Here is a 16,861-nt window from a genome sequence, read left to right as displayed (position 1 = left end):
TGACGACCGGCCATCGATTTGCAGTTTGCCGATCGTATCCGGATGCGATCCGGATATGCAGAATCTTCCTGTCTTTGTCAAAGCTCGCTTGAGAAGAAGACGCAGCAAGATGGAGCGCGTGTACTCGGCCGTGTTTGGCGAGCCCAGCGCGCGGACGACGATCCTGCGCAACCACTCGAGCTTCTTCGAGCTGCCATCCTCCGAGCCGCTGACGCTGACGCCGGCCGTGCTCGAGAAGCACAACCACCTGCTCGAGCGCAAGGACGCCAAGGAGCGCGAGGCCAAGGCGCGGCTCGAGCGCCTCGAGTACGAAAAGTCCGAGGTTGCGCAGCTAAAGCGCGCGCTCAAGGCGGCGTTGCGTGCGTTTCTCTATGCGTACGGCGCCAAAGCAGCAACCGCGCTCCTCCTCGCGTCGCGCAAGTGGGGCATGAACACAGCGTCGTACGCCGACGCACTCCGGCTGCTCTCGAAAGCCGACTCGATCCGGTTTGGGCTCTTTGTCGGCACGATGGTCGGCTCGTACCGTGCCGCCGAGGTGGTTGTCAACCACGTACGCGGCGTGCACCACGACGACCGCATCAACAAGGCGATCGCAGGCGCTGTCTGCGGGCTGAGCCTCCTTGTCGACGCACCGTCGCGCCGTCCCGTCATCTCGCTCTACATCTTTATCCGCATGCTCGACATTGTGCTCCGGCACGCCGAAGAGCCCAAGAAATTTCTTCAAAACACGTGCCACGTACCTGTCAAGTACATGACCGAGATCCTCTTTGGCTTGTGCAACGCGCCGATCGTCTATGGCGCGCTCTTCCAGCCCGAGCTGCTGCCCAAGGTATGACGCGCGTCTGTCGACATGCGACATGCAACGACGAACCAGCGATGTTAGGGGTACTACCACTGGATCCTGCAACTCGGCAACATGACGCACGGCGGCGTCGACTACGCTATCCGCCAGCGCTGGCGCAGCGATACAAACGATACCACCGGCGCGCTCATCCCGTTCCGGCCGTGCCAGCCCCACTTTCATTTGTACGCCATTGTGCTCTTTTCGATGATTTGGATCACCGTGTAGAGAGTCGTGCCTCACGCACTCGGTCAAAGACTTGGTCTCGGGTGGCATGGTTCGCGCGTCCAAGGTCTACCTACCCGTGCACGCGATCCCGTTCGTGCTCTTCCGCTCCCAGAAGCTCCAGACCGCGCCGATCGCGTCCGTCTTGCACGTGGCGTATGCCACATTGCGCTCGTCGGCGTTCCTCTCGTCGTACCAAAGCATTGTCAAGCTCGCGATTTGCATTCCGCGCAATATCTGCCATCGCGACTATGGCGTCACAGGCCTCATCGCCGGCAGTCTCTCGGGCCTCAGTCTCTTCTTTGAAGACCCCAAACGCCGGATCGAGCTCATGCTCTACTGCGCTGCCCGGGGTCTCGAGATCATCTGGACCGTCCTGAAGCACAAGCCACTCGTGCGCGCGCTGCGCATCAAACACGCCGAGGTACGTGGTCTCCATGTGGTATCAATGTATCAAGGTATCGGGATCTAGGTGCTCGTGTTTTGTCTCTCGATGGCGTGCATCATGTCGAGTCCGTCGACGCACTTCAAGCCAACGTACTTGCACATTGCGCGATTTCTCTTTGGGCACTCGGTGCTGCGCTAAGGCGATGAATAAGACAACCTAAGAACGTACACTGATGACGCAGTCGCCAAAGTGCAATCTGGACGATTCAAGTCCAAAATAACAAAAAACTGCGGACAATACACATCAAAACGGCTCGGGATTAGGATTCATGGCAAACACGACACGCGACTAGAAAGACAGTTTGTGACCGGACACGTGCGCATTGCTGTGCAGCGAATTGTGGTTGTGGTGCAGCATCGCGACGTTCTCGTTGGTGTTGGGGTTGCCGACGCCGGTCGCCATCGCCGAGGGCACCGCGCACGGCACATCGTACACAAGGCAGAGCTTGCAGCTGCCAACGCTCTTGAGATGCAACGAGCAGACGCTGTGGCCTTTGGCCGCAAACTTGGCGCACTGGTGATGCGTGCACTGCGAGGCCATTTCGTGCTCGACGCACGCGACCTGCGAGAGGCGGCTCTGTGCGCAGTTGTCGTAGCAGCACTGGTTATCCATCGCGTGGAGTCCGCAGAGACCGGGCGACGGCAGCACCTCTTCGCACGCGGCCGCCGTACAAAACGTCGCTTGGCTATGCTCGGCGCAGACTGCAGCGTCGAGCTTGGTGCTGTGCGTGCAGCCGCGGAAGCGACACGCCGCCTTGGGCTTGTAGTAGTCGTTCTTGTCCATGGCGGCGTAAAAGTACGGAGTCTGGGGCCACGACGCGTAGCTCGTCGAGCTCGGCTTGTGGCTACTCGGCTCGTACGACGGCGTGTGCGTCCCGAACGGATGGATCGTCGGTGAAAACGCGTGCACTTGCGTGAGCACGCTGAGGCAGACGTCGCACATGCTCTTGCCGCTCGACGAGACGTCGCGGTTGCAGCCGGCGCTCGCGCAGAGGCGCGTCGACGGTGGCAGCAGCGTCGGGTAGTGCCGGCCGTACTCTTGGACGTTGAAACTCTGGTTGTCATTGTTGACGGCGTGCTGCGTAGGCAGGTAGTCGTAGCCCATGGCGTTGGTGTACCGCGGCGCGTACGTCGGCCGCGCAAACGAGTTGTGCTGCTGGAAGCTCATGGACGTGCTGTGGGGCGGCGGCTTGTGCGTATCGTGGCGGTACTCGATATCCTTCTTGTGGCCATACGACGCCGGCTCGTCCAGGTGCAGCTGGGTCATCTCGACGGGTGTGTCCTTCATGCCACTTGCGTTGTGGCTGTTGTGGCTGGTGCTGTTGTGGCTCGTCGGGTGGATTGAGTTGGCCGCCGTGCTGCTGTTCGTAGGAGGGTACAAGAGCTCGACCATCGAGGCGGCTTGGGCCGTCAGCGGCGGCGTGAGCTGGAAGAGGTCGTCGTTCAGCGCCGACTTCTTGGCTGGCGCTGGCTTCTTCTTGGGCGCGGGTTGTTTCTGGTGCGCGTTGTTGTTGTTGTGCGCGTGCTTGCCCTTCTTTTCTTTTTGCTCGTAGTGTTGCTTGCAGAGCCAATTGCAGTACACGGGCTGCGTGCATTTGTCGTCCGAGCAAAACTTGAGCACCTTGTCCTTGGCCGTCAAGTTGTCCAAGTCGGTCTTTGGCAACCCTTTCTCGGCCGTGTCCTTCATGTGGAAGTGCGTGGTGCAGAGGCGGTCGCGCTGCGCGTTCTTCTCGCAGCCCGGGTGCGTGCAGCGGCGCAGCTCGCGCTGGAGACGCTGCAAAACGACGTCGAACGACTCGTTTGTCGACTGCTGCGCAAAGGCTTGGGCTTGCTTGATGAGCTCGTTGCCGTGGATGCGGCACAAGTGGTTACGCTGCGAGTGCTTGTTGCAGTTGGGGTAGCAGCACATGGTGTACGCGCTGTTGAGACGGCGCTTGTTGATCGCGTGCGGGAGCTGGCCCGTCGCCATCATGAGCTTCTCGTGGCCGCGGCAGTAGCCTCGCCCTTGGTCGTTCTTGAAGCAGCCGGTCGTGCGGCACACCGGGATGCTCTGCGAGCGCGCCGAGAGCGCTTCGTCGAGGCCGAGTTTGTGGTGCTCGTGCTTGGCACAGCGGGTGCCGTTCGTTGGCGCCTTCTCACGGCAGCCAGGAAAGCCACACGGAAACACGACCGCGTGGCGATTACAAAAAATACCAAAGCTCTGGACCACCTTGGCGCGGTTCCCGCATTCGTGGTACGAGCACGTTTGCCCCGAGAGGTCGGTGTCAATCGGCAGCGGCGGGCTGTCGCTGACTTGAACGGGCAGCGGGTTCTTGATCTTGGCGCGCTTTGGCGCCGGCGCCTTGGCCTTGGACGCTGCCTTGCGCTTTGGCTTGCCGTCCATGTGCTCGTCCATCACTACGTTCTTATTGCTGCAATACGATGGCGTGCGGCCAAATGCAAAGTGAAACGTCCGCGATGGCATACAAAACCCAAGAGTAGCATATGCCACCGTGTCACGCAAGCGCTTCACGCTGAGTGGCTATTAGGCCCGCGTATACAAACCGCAAGTGGATTTCCCCCCGGACACGAGTGGCCATGTATCGTGCCTTTCTTTTTTAAATCACACCCTTTCACTTGATGTTTGTATCGGGTTCTTTTTTACGACGCTGTCTCGTCTTGGCCTCGGGCCACGGTGCATCGCCGCCCAAAAGCGACGACTTTGCACTTGACGATGGCGATCTTCTTGCTTGCCGACGGACGCGGTAACGCGTGGCCGGCTTGGGACGTTGCCGTGTACGCGGCGGTGTCACGCGGCGTGTGGGATTGAAGCAGAGGAGGAGCGACGGCGGAGGCGGCACACGCCAGCGCGGGCGGCGAACCGAGCCGGCGCATGGGCCCGGACTTCTCTGCCCTTAACGCGCGCCAGTCCATGCGGTCGCCACGGGACGCCACTGTGCGACGTCGTCCGATCGGATACTGCTTTGACGCATGCAAGATACCCGTAGATGTAACGATACAACGCGGCTTCCTCGGACGTGTATCGTCTTGCGGTCCATCCTGCGTACGGTACACCGCGGACCGTCGTAGTACGGTGTACAGGCGTTTCAACGTAAAACGACCGCGACATTGCATGCGTCCGACGTTGCTCGACGCGATTGACCTCAAGGTGCATCGATAAGGATGTGCTGCAGATCGCCACCAATCTTGTCATATACACGTAGCCCGGCGAGGCGTATGCCGTCGACTGGGTCCGCGACGAGGACGTGCACGCGTGCGCGCTGTGCGCAACCGCATTTGGCTTCTTTGTGCGCCGCCACCACTGCCGCGTACGAGCTTGCGGCGTGCAGCAGCCGATGCAATGTTGTCGATCTAGGGTTGTGGTCACATCGTCTGCGCAGAGTGCGCCGTGGCCCGACGGGAGGTCTACGGGCTTCTTGGGCTTGAGCGCGTGTGTGACGCATGTTTGTCCAACGGCGTCTGGGTCGACCCTGTGGCCCGTCGGGCTCTCGAGAAGCTGGAGCAGGACGAGGACGGTAGCCAAGACGACGAGGCCTACAGCAGCGACGAGAGCGCTGACAGTGCGTCCAGCTGTGCGGACGAGAAATGGCGTGAGGCCGTGGACGAGGATGGCGTCTTCCTCCCGCTTTCGCAGTGGGAGTGTGAGGTCACACGAGTGGGAGGTGCCCGTACCGTACTGGCAAGGTGCGTCTTCGTAGCGTTGGTCACAGAGTGTGTCATGCAGGTCTGCAGTGAGATCGCACCCATTGAAGACATATCCAGCCTCGAGCCAGCGCTGCCACTGCGCATCAAGTCGATCGAAGCCTCCATGCAGCCCGACGCAGAACCAAGAATAGGTGACGCGATCGTCGTCGACAGCGCCCGACAGCCGAACTCAGAACCCGACCGACGCCACAACGTACCCAAGCAGCAAGCGGCGGCAGCAAATGACACTGGCCCGACTTGTCCGCCTGCGACGTACGCACCACGTGTAGCGATGCACGACGCCCTGTAAAATTTGAGCTAATTTTTGGCTAGGCGCGTCGCAGCCTCGCTTTGGTACACTGGAAATTTCGCACTGCACCACCATTCTGTGCTTAGAGGACGATGAATGATTGTATTCTTCTCGCGTAGGCGACGCAAGAATCGCCTCCTCGCTGCACTCGTGCTTGGCGTCGTCTGCTGCCGCCGAGCTCGCCCACCCTGGCACGCCCGCGTCGCCGTCGTCGCAGTTTACTGGTGGATGACGACTTCAGAAGACGATAGCTCGATGCCTCTCGTCGGCTAATTGCTCGAAAATGCATGTGCTGGGTTTGTTCGGCGTCGGTTGCTGTTGGCGGTGGCGGTTTTGAGCGTGCGTTGGTTGCCATTTCGAGAAGATCGCCATGGTCAACGCATCCAAGCTGCGTGCGCCCAGCGTGCTCGAGATTAAGCCGAGCACGCGAGGGACGCTGCACGTCCGTCGCCGGTCTGCCGACATTCCACTTCCCATTCAACCGTTTTTGCAGCCCGCCAAGCACCTCCGCAACCTCTCGCTGTCGTCGCCGCCCAAAAGCCTGAGCTACCAGGACCGCCAAGGCGCGCGCTGCGTGAGCTGTCGCCCGCACACACTCCCGCCCAATGCGATCACAAGCCCGCCCAATGCGATCACAAGTCCGCCCAACCCGCCAACGTCACGCCGGCGCCTCTCGAACGCAAGCTACCAAACACAGGACGACGACGATGCGATGCTGCACCTCTCGGCGCCGCTCGCTGAACGCAACGTACATCGTCCCCTGCTCTACCTATCGTCGTCATTCGTGGTGCTAGCCGCTCGAGTCGTACGACGTGACGTGGGTTCACGACTATGACGTGGCAGCGTGCATGGTGTGCCAGACATCGTTTGGCTTTTTCTTTCGCCGCCACCACTGCCGCGTACAGCGCACTCGAATCGAATGGAAGGAGTCATGAGTCGCGTAGAGCTGTGGGAACGTCGTGTGCTCGCACTGCGCCAAGTCCCGACGCCCTGTGTACGGTCTCCTCCACGCCCACCGCGTCTGTGACGAGTGCGTCGTCAACGGCGTCTGGACTGACCCCCGCGACGTGCGTGCGGGGCTTCAGCTGAAGCAAGACGCCGCGCGCAACGAACTCTTGCGCGTCAAGCTCGGTGCGTTGCTTATGATGGCCTATCCCTTATACAAGTGTAGAACTCGACAGTGTGCGGTCGCGCCTGCACGAGCTCGACGCGGCTTCTGCCACGGCATCGCCCCCAATCAGTGCGCCCCAAGTTCTAGAGGCGACGAGTGAAGCGCCACTTGTGGACGTTGCTTCAATCACTGCACCCCCAACTGCAGCGGTCGTCGAGCAAATAGAACCGACACTACCGTACGAAAGACCGTTGGTCGCGCAGGGACTAATGGCCTGCAGTGCCGTAGAGACCTTGGCGCTCGGAACGATTGAGATGTGCGTGCTCTTCATTACACTCACGGGGTATTATCGAACCATTAGCGACCTTCCGACGCCGCCGCTGCCTCTGCAAAGCTCCATGATCTTGCTGCGTGACCACGACGTGCTCTCGGGCGCCGTTGCGCGCTTCGTAAGAGACCCGACGGCGCTGGTATCTTACTCTATTTCCTGTCTAGACCACGCCGCCGACTTCGTCGTGCACGGGCGACTGCTGCTGCATTTCCTAAGAATTGAACGATGCAATTTGCTAAACTAATGGTGTATATTGTTGTCGTCGAGGACTATAATAGTAATATTTCCTAACAGTATGGGCTTCTAATGTACGGGGTCGTTTAATGGTACAGCATCGTCGTGCGCGGCCGCTTGGCGGACGACGGAAACACCCGCTCGTCGAGCAGTTGCTTCATCTCGTCCCGCGAGATGCGCGCGGTCGGGACAGGGTCGCGGTCCACGGACGCGTCAGCAACGCCGACAATCTCGGGAACGTCAGCAAACGTGACGCAGCGGCGCTTGCGCTTCTTCCGCGGGCGCTCGGTGGTGTTTTGAAGCCGATAGAAGGCGAGGAGGCACTCTTGGCGGTAGTACTCGGTGATGCACTCCTCGTGGTAGTCAGCGTACCGCGACGAAAACTTGGTGGCTGTCGGCTCTTGGAAGGCAATCGAGTACCGCGGCATCGACTCGTTCGAGGGGCACAGCATCATGATGTCGCTCGTCGGTGGCAAATTCGGAAATGGCAAAGTGAAGAGAGATTGAACCAGTCGATCGCGACATGCGCACCACGTGGGCGTGACACACGTCTTCGTTCCCAAGGTGTAGAATATCGCTGTCTGCGTTACGGACCCTTCGCTTGTTGCTCGCGACCGCCTGGGGACGGCGAGCGTGACGGCACCTAATGACAAGATGGGATAAAACGCGTTTGACGCGATTGTGTCCCACTCTTCCTCAAGTCAGAGCCCATTTCATTTACCGCTACCGTATCTCGATCTGTGCGGCTTTCTATCCTGGATGCGCTTTGGAATTAATATTTTTGTCTTGACATTGTGTGCAGTTATTTCATCTCTCGCGCCGTTCTTGTCGGTCGAACGAATGCGTGCGTAGGACAGGGGGTCGTGAATTTTATTACGCGAATGGGTTTTATTACCCACCGACTATGGGCGGCATTGCTCACGCGTGAGTCACTCTGCACATACACTGAGAAACCAAGCACTCGGCCGTCATCGGGCGTGAGCCAAGTGCGACGCTGAATTGCTCAAGGGGCGCAGGGTGTAGCTATTTGTTTCCTTGCGGTCAGCGCGAGCTCGTGCAAGGCGCGATGCGCGAGGTAATGGTTGCGGGGTATAGTCGGTGCCCTGTCCAACGGCACATCTTGTTCCAACCCGTTGGTTGCCGAGAACCAACGGATGCGTCGAATGCAGATGTCGATGCCGTAACAAGCAGCAATGTCGGATTTGCGGTCGCTGGACGTTGGCTTCGATGCCACGTATCTGACTGAGCCTATGACCGGTCATCGGTAATACCGTAGGCGAACGATAGAAGGGGCATTACAAGTCCAGTGCGTGGGCTTCTTTTCGAGCGGGTACGTCAAACGCAAGTGATTTGCGCTTGCATTCCATGACCTCGAGGAGTAGGATGATCGTGCAGTCGTTCGTTGCACGCTTGAGAAACGTCTTGGGCGCCATGCGCAGCGGCTCGTGCGCTTTCGTGACAGTTTAGCAGGGTGATTTGTTTTGGGCGTAGCGCTACGCCGGTATCTTTGGCATGCTTTGGTTGACGTTGATAGGACGTAATTGCGCTCTCCTACCCGTTTACAACACGACTAATACTCGTGTAATGGCTCTGCGCGTCTGAGTCGACGCACAATGCGTGCGTCAATGCGTATACCGGGTGTACTGCGCGTCTGAGTCGAACAGGGATCGTAGGACACTATGTCACGCGCCTTTCTTTGTATGAGTCTGGAACGAACTGTACTGCATTGTCGTAGCATTGACAGTTCGGATACATGTACAAAGCATGCGTCTGCTGCGTCACCGTGCGGTCGCCATGCCCACATGGGCTTGTACTTTTGAAAAAGCCGGGTTGTGCATCGTTGCCACCTTCTGGTGGCTGGGGCTGCGATGTTTTTTCTTTTCAGTGCGCTTCGGGTGTACCGCGGTATTCTCTGCAACTTGATGCAAGTTCTGGATGAATGTCCCGAATCACTTTCTCACGCGGTGCCAACTGCTCTCCCACCGCCGTCCATTTGAGGATCTGAGTCTACAACATCTGGTTGTATCCAAGTGTGGGTCGTTCCGCTCCAAACCTTTCACAATACATATATACTCTACAAACAGAGGTTATCCCAACGATTCGCTTTTACCAATTATTCATTTAGAAAGGTTATCAAATAAGCACCTGTCAAGATCTATATAATCCAACTAAACGCACGCCATTTACGCGCCGGCAAGACCAACGCCGTCAACTGGACCCCGCGCCGTTCTCCGTGACATCTGCAACACTTTCAACATTCGCACAAGGTCGGACCCTCCGCGAGACGAGCTGCATCGGTACTCTTCTCCACCATTCGGCTGCGTCACACCGCGGAATTGTAGCGTGTGAATAGCCTTTGAGCTGGTCGCATCCGTTTTCAGAGGTTTTCATAAATATATCCGAGCACCAATCCTTCGCAGTTCCGGTAAATCGCCCACTCGCCCAAGCAACATGTCCCGCAAGCAGAAGCGCAGCATCGTGCAGTCGCAGCACGACCTCGAGGTACGATGCTGATCCAACCGACGGCGGCGCACGCTCTACTTGCAGGTTCGCCGCGCCAAGGAGGCCAAGGAAAAGCTGCTCAAGAAGCGCGAACACGTACTACAAGCGATTGTATTATCGACGCTCATCGCTGCTTGTGCTAGCGCATCGCCAAGCAAAAGAAGACGGTCGAGAAGAAGGTGTCGTCCAAGGTCGCCCGCCGCATCAAGGCGCGCCAAGAAAAGGAAGGCGTCAAGGACGAGGACGAGAACGCCATGGACGAAGCGTAAATAGAAGCGCGCTTATCATCATCAACTAAGTACTAACAACCACATCAACAAGAACACCAACTACGATAGGACTACTCCATGCGCTCCAAGCACTTGGCCATATACGTGTCCATGTCTTGAATCTCTTCCAACGTATCCTAGGAGAATGCCATCGAAAATGGCGGCTTCAAGAACGTACCTTGATGACGGCGTGGACGAGGGTGGCCCACTCGGCATTGAGCAGCTACAATCGGCAATTAGAAATCAACAATGATCTAAGGACAACATAGCGGACGCAGAAGTACCTTGAGATGCTTTTCTTGCTTGCCAATGCCACGGAGGCACGCGGCGAGCGTCGCGGCGGAACTTCGATCGACCGCCGGTTTGCGCGGCTTCTCGGCCATGGGCGCCGCCTCGAAAAAGTGGGCACCACCGCGCTGGTCGTCGGCAGTGAGCTTGAGATCGTTCAAGATCAGAACGTTCTTGAGCGTTTGGGCGACGTACGGCCGGAGCAGTCGCATGTGGCTCACGGGGTTTTGACTGACGACGAGCTCCTCGGCGCGCGCCCCGAGGTGCGATATCCACTGCAGCTGGTCGAGCGTCGTGATCTGGTTGCAAGCAAGCTCGATGCGACGCAGTGCTGCAAACGCGCGAAGGTACCCGCTCTGGGCCACGGCGCTGACGACAACTGAAATCGGAATGTACTTGAAGACGATCGTGGTCACAATGTTGTGGATCTTGGGCGACTCGAGCGCTTCGAGCGCGTCGCCATAGATATACAGCGTCCGCGCTTCTTCCGACACTTCGACTTCGGAAAACCCAATCTGAATCGCGGGCGCCGGAGCTTTTGCTAGACTCGAGCACGACGCCGACGACGACGCGGGTCGTTGCCACGGGTCGATGCCGCCGTCTTGAGCGTCAAATCGCTCTTCCCACTTTTTCCGTACCGCCGTGATGGCACGGATACGCTGCGCCTCCTACGCCAGAGAGTTGAGAGTAGAGCAACGTGAGGTACATTACTTGGTTCTCTTCGCGCTGCTGCTCCCTTCGTTTCTCGGTGGCCCGTTGAGTCATGCTGAACGCGTCGCGCCGCTCGTCGTCCGTCACGACTTTGAGATCGAGGTTGCGCAACGACACAAAATTTTGGATGAGCAGCGGCCGGTACTCGGCGCTGTCACTGCTGTTGAAGAGGTTGCCGTCGAGCCGGAGCTCGGTCAGCGCCGTGAGCTACAGTTGGTTCCGTCCCAAGCTCGGATACGAAAAGGCAGTACCTGGAAGAGTGGGAGGATGCTCTCCTTCGTCTCGAGGCGGTTGTTGGAAAGGAAGAGGCGTTGGAGCGCGGGGAGTTTGCCCAGATGCGGTGAGATCTGTGCAATCGCGTTGCGGCGCAAGTTGAGTTCTGTGAGAAGCGACAAGCCGGCAATGTTTTCAAGGACACGGATTCGGTTGCCGGCGAGGTTGAGCACGCGTAGCTCGACGAGGCGGTCGAGTGCGCTGATGGTCTCAATCTCGTTGCTGAGGATACCAAATGAGGACCCGAGAGGCGTTGCAGGGCGGCACCTGTGGAGGTCGAGCACATCGAGCTTGACGAGGCAGTCGAGGTGCTGGATGCGCTTGAGTTTGTTCTTCCCGAGCATCAGAACGCGCAGATTCGGCACGACATGCAAGTGGTCGATCGACTACGAAAGGACTTGGTGACGCAAACATCCCTCGAGGTACTCGTACCTCGATCTGGTTGTTGTACAAGTCGAGGAAAATGAGGCTTGGGAGGCCGTGGAGGTTGTCAATGCTGCTGATAAGGTTGTTTTGGAGGTTGAGCAGCCGCAGCATGTGCTCGCCCTCGAGGAGCGGGATCACCTGTCATGACAATACCGTTGTCTCCACTGGAGAAGGCGGGACGCGGCGTGTACCTTGAGCGAACGCCGGTCGAGGTTGAGGCGCTCCGGGTCGCTCAGCCGCGCTTTTTGACTCCGATAAACGACAGGAACACCGGGAATGTCGGGCGTCTCGGCAAAGCAAATATCGGATTCGGTGGATTCGGTCTTCTCGGTCGACGGGACGAGCGCGTGGCCTTGCGACGAGGACGGTCGCATGTCTTGTTTGAACGGCGATTTGGTGGCTTCGAACGCCGTCGGCCGCAGCTGCTTGGGCGCCGGTTGCCGCACAAAGTCGGCGCACGGTTTGCCTGGCATCTACGCTCGCTCGCAAGATGTCCTGGGAATGTGACATGGCGTACGGTCGAGGCTGACGGGTGGAGCTTCTCGTGCGCCGCACTACACATTTTGTGGTGACGGGAGGTATGACGCTTATAGACGGTACCGCACGTAGCCTTTCAGCGACGAGAGCGACGGGTCGGACTCGCGGTTGTTCGAGTTAAGCTACCTCGTTGTAGTGAGTCTGCACCAACGAGTACGATACCTGTCCGGCGGTCGACGGGCGCTCCGGGAGGCTGGCCGCGAGCGGCTTGATCGGCGTTGGTTCGGGCGTCGCCTTGACGTCTTTCCACTAGGATTCCGCTCAACTGCTGTTGCATGTACAGCTCGTTCGACGTACGGATCGTGACGTGCTCTTGTCCGCGTTGAGCTTGCGCACCGAGGAGTGGACGCGGGCGGTCGTTGGCTGCTGTGACGGTTCGTTGTTGGTGCTCCACTTGGGCACTGCACCCAGATGCACACTCGCGTTGGCACTTCGCGGGGCCGCGCCTTGGGCGCGCTTGGTCGTACTTGCTTCTGCAGTTGCTATCAGCCAACAAGGTGCAGGCAGGGCAAATCGTACGCTTGACGTTCTCGAAAAAATCGGGAAAGTGCGTCTCTGCCAGCGCAACCTTGTCGTTGAGGCGTGCGACGACGCTGGGTGCCGCCTACGATGGTGGCATGAGCGCGCTGCCTGCATCACGCATGTACGTGGGGCTTGGTCGTGGCCGCGGGCGACCCACCAGACAGGCGCCGCGCCGTGATCTTGCTGAAGAGGCCAATGGCCTTGGCGTTCGACGCCGCCGATGCGCTTGGCGCGGCCAGCAAGACAGAGTTCGGCGTCCCTTGCATGGACCGCGGCCGAATCTTTCGGCGTCTGTTTCGGGCTTTATGTTGAGCCCGCTGCCACGTGACCCTTCGATCTGAAACCGTACCGGGTCTTCCTAGCCGACATACAAATCCAGAGTTGGGTGCCGACCGGCCACACGCCACATTTCCCATGAATCGCCTCGCACCGGCGCCGGTAGACCGCTCGAGCTTACCACATTAATGTCCTTAACATGGTCGCAGCCCAGCGTCTTCTCTTGTGCGATCGCCACCGCTGCATTGCGCTACGTTGAGTTGGTGGTTCTATTTCCGGCTTTTGACTTTATATAAAAGACACGTGCTTCAACATGCCGGTTACAAGACGACGCGTACGGCGACAATAAGATCGACCATGGCTCGCGTCGCTGCCATTGCGCGTTGGCTCGCGTCGCTCTGCTGCTGCCTAGCCGGCGTGGCAAGCACCACGTGCCCTGCGCCCAACGACACGTCAACGTGGATGGCGTATCCGTCAACCGACCAGCGGTTCACGCCCCGCGACGGTGCCAGCGACAGCTACCCCACCGAGCGCTCATGCTGCGTAGGCCATGCCAGCGCCGTCTTTCGCGGCAAGCTCTGGGTCATTGGCGGGCAGTCGGGGCCGTACACGACGCGGCATTTGATTCGCACGACGCGGCGGTCGGACATTTGGACGTCGGTGGACGGCGACGTGTGGTCGCAGGTCATTGACGAGTCGCCCTTTCCTCGTCGGTTTGGGCACTCGCTCACGGTCTTTCTGGAGCCGTCGCTGAGTGGCCAGCCGATTCTGGTGCTGCTCGGCGGCTACGTGCCAACGCCGGCCAACGACATTTGGTACTCGCTCGATGGCGGTGCGCTTTTGTACGACAACCTTGGCGTGACAGCTCTTGCGTCACCTAGTCGCGTGGACCCAAGTCAGCTATAACGTGCCGTGGGCACCTCGCGGATGGCACTGCGCGATGGCGCTCAATGGCATCTTCTACGTCATGGGCGGCAGTCCACTCAACAACGACGTGTGGTACACCAACTCGGTCGTGGGCGGTGGGCACGCGCTCGACGCATCGTGGCGTGACCCTAGAATGGTCCATGTAGGCAACTGGAAGAAGCTGTCGAGTGTGCCATGGAGTCCCCGCGCCGGCCACGCCTGCGTGACGCACTCAATTCGCAACGCCACGCTCGGCGATGCGTCCGCCCAATACGTCGGTGTTCTTCTCGGTGGCTGGGGCGCCGACACGGAGATGCTCAACGATGTCTACCGCCTTGACACTTCGCGTGCGACTCCTCCTACACTTTTCAGCACATACAATGCATCGTAGAGACGTGGGTGACAGCCACGGCAGCCGCGGAATGGCCGGTCCGCGCCTTCACGTCGCTCATCTCGCTCCACGCCAGCACACCGTCCGACTACCTCTTTGGCCCGCGTCTCTGGCTCCTGGGGGGCGGCCGCATTGGCCACGGCATCTGGCCCATGCACACGTACGCAGACGTATGGCAGAGCCGTGACGGGGGTAGTTTGCACATTTGCTTTTTACGCAAATGACGAGTCGTGGCTAGTTTCCTGGCTTCCGATCAGCTCGGATGCGCTCGGCGAGTCGACGGCCGGCTGGTGCCAGGTGCTCATCGACGGCGCGTACACCTGCCTCGGCAAGTGGGGCCACACGGGTAGCGTGTTCAACGTGTTGCAGCATATGATGTGACATGCGCTCTAGCGCTGGTGACGAACCGCAGCATTCCCAACGTCAACGTCTGCGGCTTCAACTGCCGGTCCGAGTCGAACGTCACGAACCTCAACGGCAGCGTGATCCCGCAGTGCGATCCTAAAGCGACGCCGTCTGGCGCGACGATCTCGACGACCATTGTCAACGGCATCTACCACATGAGCTCGTCGTTCGCCGACGGCTGCGGCGTCTGCGCAACCGCGCGCTACTACCCGGTGACGACGCTCCCGGCCATCGTCGTCCTCGGCGGGTCCACGGGCGGTGACAAGGTGGCCGACGTCTTTCGTTCGACCGACTTTTGTGCGAGCTTGGCGCTAGCATTGCTCGTGTCGGCTCATGTGGCGTGTCTAGTTTTGTGTGAAAAGAACGGCCTCGTGTGCAGTAGCCAAGGCTCGTGCGTCACGGGCGGCGTCTGCATGTGCGACCCGCTCTGGGGTGGCGAGTACTGCGACCAGCTCCTTCCGCCCAGTGCAGGGCAGTACCGTTCGCCGTCGGCTCTACTTGTTGCCGCTGTGTCCGTCCTCTCCATGGTCACGTCATAAGCGCCCAACATGTACGAGTGCATGGTTGACCGTTGATTGTCAGCAAAGGGTGGTGTCGTCGCGAGGCGGACGCGAATTCTGAAGCCCCTGCAAAGAGGCACAGCTAAAGGGCAAAGTACAACGGTAGCAGCAGTACCATAGCAATGGCATGGCTGTCGCCATACTAGTACTAGTACCGCGGGAAAGAAGAGCAAGGAAGATCGCGATGTGTATTATCCGGATGCTCCTTGCTTGTCCGGATAAAACGACTTGGTGGTGGCGTGCACTTTCTATCGAGCATTGACAACATGGCTCGTGGCGGCAACAACAAGCGCATCATTGGGCTCCTCGTCGGCGCGGGTGGCCTCCTCTCGTTCTCGATGCCCTTCCTCATCGTGCAGAGCAAGAAGGACCAGAACACGATGAGCATGGAAGGCCCGCTCTCGACGTCGCAGATCCGCCGCGGCGTGTACATGAACACAGGCTCCAAGGACATTGGCCGCGACCCGGACTGGGACCTGACGACCAACTCGTACAAGGGTACACGCTTACATATGACAATAAGCTCGGCTAAGTTCTTGGCTGCGATTAGGCCGGCGCACGGCGTACCCGCCCCGCGACGAGGCCAGTACGACTGACGCCTAGACAACGCGTTGTTGCTGTACACTAACGTATTGACTACACTACAACTGGTCTTTGCCGTACAAGGCGTGGGCGGGCGCCTCGACTCCACGCGCATAGAGCCGACCCAAGATGGCATTTTCAATCGCTTGCATCTACGGCGGGCGTCGTCGTATGAGCGATACGATTGGATAGCTCGTCGTCGTTGTACCGTCAGGTTGAGCATGGACTCGCCGCTCTTGTCGAGCTGGTCGGTGCGAACCGTGAGCATCCCTGCACAATGCCGCGTGAGAAAGATTACGCGATGGCGAGCAAAAGTACCGTTCGAGTTGCCAAAGAGCACATCGGTCGAGTAGCGGTCGCCGACCATGATGAGCTCGTGCGGTGCCACTTGGAGTGCCGACGTCAACGCTTCGATGCCGTTAGGTTTCTAAGAACATATGAGGCTTGAGAATAGACACGGATCGCAAGCGCAGACCTTGGTGCCGTGGCGCAGCACCTTCATGCGCAAACTGTCCTCGATCGCGCTGGCTTCGTTAAACGCCGGTGCATCTTCGCTCGAGCCCGCCGAGTTGGAGAAAATGAGCACACAGTCATAGCCAAAGACCGATTGGCAGTCGTTCACGGCATCCTACGTGGTGCTTGCGTCACCGATATTCGAGTCGAGATGCTGCACCTGCACACGCGGAACAATCTCGCGCTTGTACGGCACGGTGAGCGTATTGTCCTTATCGAACACGACGCCCTTGAAGCCGAGCGCGTGGAGCTTGGCGAACGGGATGTCATTGATGTCTACACCGGCACATGACCAGCTGCTATGGTAGACGAGAACGTACCCTTGACCGAGAGGTGGGGTACGAGCAGCTTGGGGGACTTGAGCACTGCCGAGACGAACTGCGTCACGCCCGACACGTTGAGGCCTTTCACCATGGCGAGTTTGCACTTTTCAGGCCAGCGCCCGCCCGCTGCATGCCGATTGGCTCATTCTAGCCAATCTCGAGCGGGCGTGGCGATCTACCAAAACAAGAACCGA

At 59.1% G+C, this 16,861-nt stretch overlaps 10 protein-coding genes across 13 annotated transcripts; 6 read left to right on the top strand and 4 right to left on the bottom strand.

The window, feature by feature from the left end:
- The first annotated feature begins 80 nt into the window (after nt 1–80).
- SDRG_06327 (hypothetical protein) lies at nt 81–1,749 on the top strand. Its single transcript, XM_008612104.1, has 4 exons — nt 81–829; nt 884–1,026; nt 1,070–1,490; nt 1,539–1,749. The coding sequence occupies exons 1-4, from the start codon at nt 110–112 to the stop codon at nt 1,650–1,652; spliced, it is 1,398 nt and encodes a 465-aa protein (XP_008610326.1). The 5' UTR covers nt 81–109; the 3' UTR covers nt 1,653–1,749.
- Nucleotides 1,743–3,945, bottom strand: SDRG_06326 (hypothetical protein). Its single transcript, XM_008612103.1, has one exon. The coding sequence runs from the start codon at nt 3,906–3,908 to the stop codon at nt 1,803–1,805; it is 2,106 nt and encodes a 701-aa protein (XP_008610325.1). The 5' UTR covers nt 3,909–3,945; the 3' UTR covers nt 1,743–1,802.
- A 658-nt stretch (nt 3,946–4,603) lies between these two features.
- SDRG_06325 lies at nt 4,604–5,837 on the top strand. Of its 2 annotated transcripts, XM_008612101.1 has the most exons (6): nt 4,604–4,661; nt 4,717–4,821; nt 4,869–5,197; nt 5,246–5,470; nt 5,531–5,551; nt 5,627–5,813. In XM_008612101.1, the coding sequence occupies exons 1-6, from the start codon at nt 4,626–4,628 to the stop codon at nt 5,778–5,780; spliced, it is 870 nt and encodes a 289-aa protein (XP_008610323.1). In that variant the 5' UTR covers nt 4,604–4,625; the 3' UTR covers nt 5,781–5,813. The 2 variants fall into 2 exon arrangements, with proteins under 2 accessions (XP_008610323.1, XP_008610324.1); XM_008612102.1 differs by having other exon boundaries at nt 4,626–4,661; nt 4,869–5,186; nt 5,238–5,470; nt 5,531–5,837.
- Nucleotides 5,838–5,848: 11 nt separating this feature from the next.
- SDRG_06324 (hypothetical protein) lies at nt 5,849–7,255 on the top strand. Its single transcript, XM_008612100.1, has 7 exons — nt 5,849–6,255; nt 6,302–6,406; nt 6,452–6,638; nt 6,679–6,856; nt 6,899–6,934; nt 6,980–7,067; nt 7,114–7,255. Exons 1-7 carry the CDS (start codon nt 5,878–5,880, stop codon nt 7,162–7,164), a joined length of 1,023 nt encoding a protein of 340 aa, XP_008610322.1. The 5' UTR covers nt 5,849–5,877; the 3' UTR covers nt 7,165–7,255.
- SDRG_06323 (hypothetical protein) lies at nt 7,181–7,664 on the bottom strand. The gene has a single exon (XM_008612099.1). The coding sequence runs from the start codon at nt 7,636–7,638 to the stop codon at nt 7,270–7,272; it is 369 nt and encodes a 122-aa protein (XP_008610321.1). The 5' UTR covers nt 7,639–7,664; the 3' UTR covers nt 7,181–7,269.
- A 1,928-nt stretch (nt 7,665–9,592) lies between these two features.
- Nucleotides 9,593–10,056, top strand: SDRG_06322 (the record flags this gene model as incomplete). Of its 2 annotated transcripts, XM_008612097.1 has the most annotated exons (4): nt 9,593–9,685; nt 9,731–9,781; nt 9,829–9,983; nt 10,024–10,056. In XM_008612097.1, exons 1-3 carry the CDS (start codon nt 9,635–9,637, stop codon nt 9,952–9,954), a joined length of 228 nt encoding a protein of 75 aa, XP_008610319.1. In that variant the 5' UTR covers nt 9,593–9,634. The 2 variants fall into 2 exon arrangements, with proteins under 2 accessions (XP_008610319.1, XP_008610320.1); XM_008612098.1 differs by lacking the exon at nt 10,024–10,056 and having other exon boundaries at nt 9,635–9,685; nt 9,829–9,954.
- Nucleotides 9,961–13,036, bottom strand: SDRG_06321. 2 transcript variants are annotated; one of them, XM_008612095.1, is made up of 14 exons: nt 12,837–13,036; nt 12,709–12,793; nt 12,487–12,662; nt 12,352–12,438; nt 12,253–12,311; nt 12,170–12,206; nt 11,844–12,125; nt 11,659–11,790; nt 11,494–11,612; nt 11,205–11,448; nt 10,954–11,160; nt 10,239–10,910; nt 10,133–10,177; nt 9,961–10,091 (listed from the first exon to the last, which is right to left on the bottom strand). In XM_008612095.1, the coding sequence occupies exons 1-14, from the start codon at nt 12,975–12,977 to the stop codon at nt 10,026–10,028; spliced, it is 2,352 nt and encodes a 783-aa protein (XP_008610317.1). In that variant the 5' UTR covers nt 12,978–13,036; the 3' UTR covers nt 9,961–10,025. The 2 variants fall into 2 exon arrangements, with proteins under 2 accessions (XP_008610317.1, XP_008610318.1); XM_008612096.1 differs by having other exon boundaries at nt 9,961–10,177.
- Nucleotides 13,037–13,320: 284 nt separating this feature from the next.
- Nucleotides 13,321–15,258, top strand: SDRG_06320 (hypothetical protein). The gene is made up of 8 exons (XM_008612094.1): nt 13,321–13,492; nt 13,535–13,819; nt 13,869–14,009; nt 14,061–14,240; nt 14,285–14,476; nt 14,523–14,630; nt 14,678–14,986; nt 15,038–15,258. The coding sequence occupies exons 1-8, from the start codon at nt 13,345–13,347 to the stop codon at nt 15,226–15,228; spliced, it is 1,554 nt and encodes a 517-aa protein (XP_008610316.1). The 5' UTR covers nt 13,321–13,344; the 3' UTR covers nt 15,229–15,258.
- Nucleotides 15,259–15,515: 257 nt separating this feature from the next.
- Nucleotides 15,516–15,852, top strand: SDRG_06319 (hypothetical protein; the record flags this gene model as incomplete). Its single annotated transcript, XM_008612093.1, has 2 exons — nt 15,516–15,747; nt 15,800–15,852. The coding sequence occupies 2 exons, from the start codon at nt 15,516–15,518 to the stop codon at nt 15,850–15,852; spliced, it is 285 nt and encodes a 94-aa protein (XP_008610315.1).
- A 38-nt stretch (nt 15,853–15,890) lies between these two features.
- SDRG_06318 (HAD superfamily (subfamily IIIA) phosphatase) lies at nt 15,891–16,758 on the bottom strand (the record flags this gene model as incomplete). Its single annotated transcript, XM_008612092.1, has 6 exons — nt 15,891–15,983; nt 16,040–16,101; nt 16,150–16,258; nt 16,307–16,459; nt 16,505–16,620; nt 16,665–16,758. 6 exons carry the CDS (start codon nt 16,756–16,758, stop codon nt 15,891–15,893), a joined length of 627 nt encoding a protein of 208 aa, XP_008610314.1.
- Nucleotides 16,759–16,861: the final 103 nt, after the last annotated feature.

This window comes from Saprolegnia diclina (assembly GCF_000281045.1).
Source record: "Saprolegnia diclina VS20 unplaced genomic scaffold supercont1.17, whole genome shotgun sequence".
Lineage (NCBI taxonomy): Eukaryota > Oomycota > Saprolegniomycetes > Saprolegniales > Saprolegniaceae > Saprolegnia > Saprolegnia diclina.
The sequence above is the reverse complement of the archived record's forward strand: the minus strand, read 5'-3'. Positions and strand labels throughout refer to the sequence as shown.

Excerpts from the sequence above, each read along its gene's own strand:
- SDRG_06321 (XM_008612095.1), bottom strand. The coding sequence starts at position 12,977 with ATGCAAGGGACGCCGAACTCTGTCTTGCTGGCCGCGCCAAGCGCATCG. Across the intron at positions 12,663-12,708 it reads TTTTTTCGAGAACGTCAAGC|AAGCAAGTACGACCAAGCGC; the intron begins GTACGATTTGCC and ends TAGCAACTGCAG. Across the intron at positions 10,092-10,132 it reads TCGTCCACGCCGTCATCAAG|GATACGTTGGAAGAGATTCA; the intron begins GTACGTTCTTGA and ends GCATTCTCCTAG.
- SDRG_06323 (XM_008612099.1), bottom strand. The coding sequence starts at position 7,638 with ATGATGCTGTGCCCCTCGAACGAGTCGATGCCGCGGTACTCGATTGCC.
- SDRG_06320 (XM_008612094.1), top strand. The coding sequence starts at position 13,345 with ATGGCTCGCGTCGCTGCCATTGCGCGTTGGCTCGCGTCGCTCTGCTGC. Across the intron at positions 14,241-14,284 it reads CTACCGCCTTGACACTTCGC|AGACGTGGGTGACAGCCACG; the intron begins GTGCGACTCCTC and ends AATGCATCGTAG. Across the intron at positions 14,631-14,677 it reads CGGCAAGTGGGGCCACACGG|CGCTGGTGACGAACCGCAGC; the intron begins GTAGCGTGTTCA and ends CATGCGCTCTAG.
- SDRG_06327 (XM_008612104.1), top strand. The coding sequence starts at position 110 with ATGGAGCGCGTGTACTCGGCCGTGTTTGGCGAGCCCAGCGCGCGGACG. Across the intron at positions 1,027-1,069 it reads TGCCAGCCCCACTTTCATTT|AGAGTCGTGCCTCACGCACT; the intron begins GTACGCCATTGT and ends ATCACCGTGTAG. Across the intron at positions 1,491-1,538 it reads TGCGCATCAAACACGCCGAG|GTGCTCGTGTTTTGTCTCTC; the intron begins GTACGTGGTCTC and ends ATCGGGATCTAG.
- SDRG_06324 (XM_008612100.1), top strand. The coding sequence starts at position 5,878 with ATGGTCAACGCATCCAAGCTGCGTGCGCCCAGCGTGCTCGAGATTAAG. Across the intron at positions 6,256-6,301 it reads CGCCGCTCGCTGAACGCAAC|CCGCTCGAGTCGTACGACGT; the intron begins GTACATCGTCCC and ends TCGTGGTGCTAG. Across the intron at positions 7,068-7,113 it reads CGGGCGCCGTTGCGCGCTTC|ACCACGCCGCCGACTTCGTC; the intron begins GTAAGAGACCCG and ends TTTCCTGTCTAG.
- SDRG_06325 (XM_008612101.1), top strand. The coding sequence starts at position 4,626 with ATGCGTCCGACGTTGCTCGACGCGATTGACCTCAAG. Across the intron at positions 5,198-5,245 it reads GCCCGTACCGTACTGGCAAG|TGAGATCGCACCCATTGAAG; the intron begins GTGCGTCTTCGT and ends GCAGGTCTGCAG. Across the intron at positions 5,471-5,530 it reads CCGACTTGTCCGCCTGCGAC|GCGCGTCGCAGCCTCGCTTT; the intron begins GTACGCACCACG and ends ATTTTTGGCTAG.
- SDRG_06326 (XM_008612103.1), bottom strand. The coding sequence starts at position 3,908 with ATGGACGAGCACATGGACGGCAAGCCAAAGCGCAAGGCAGCGTCCAAG.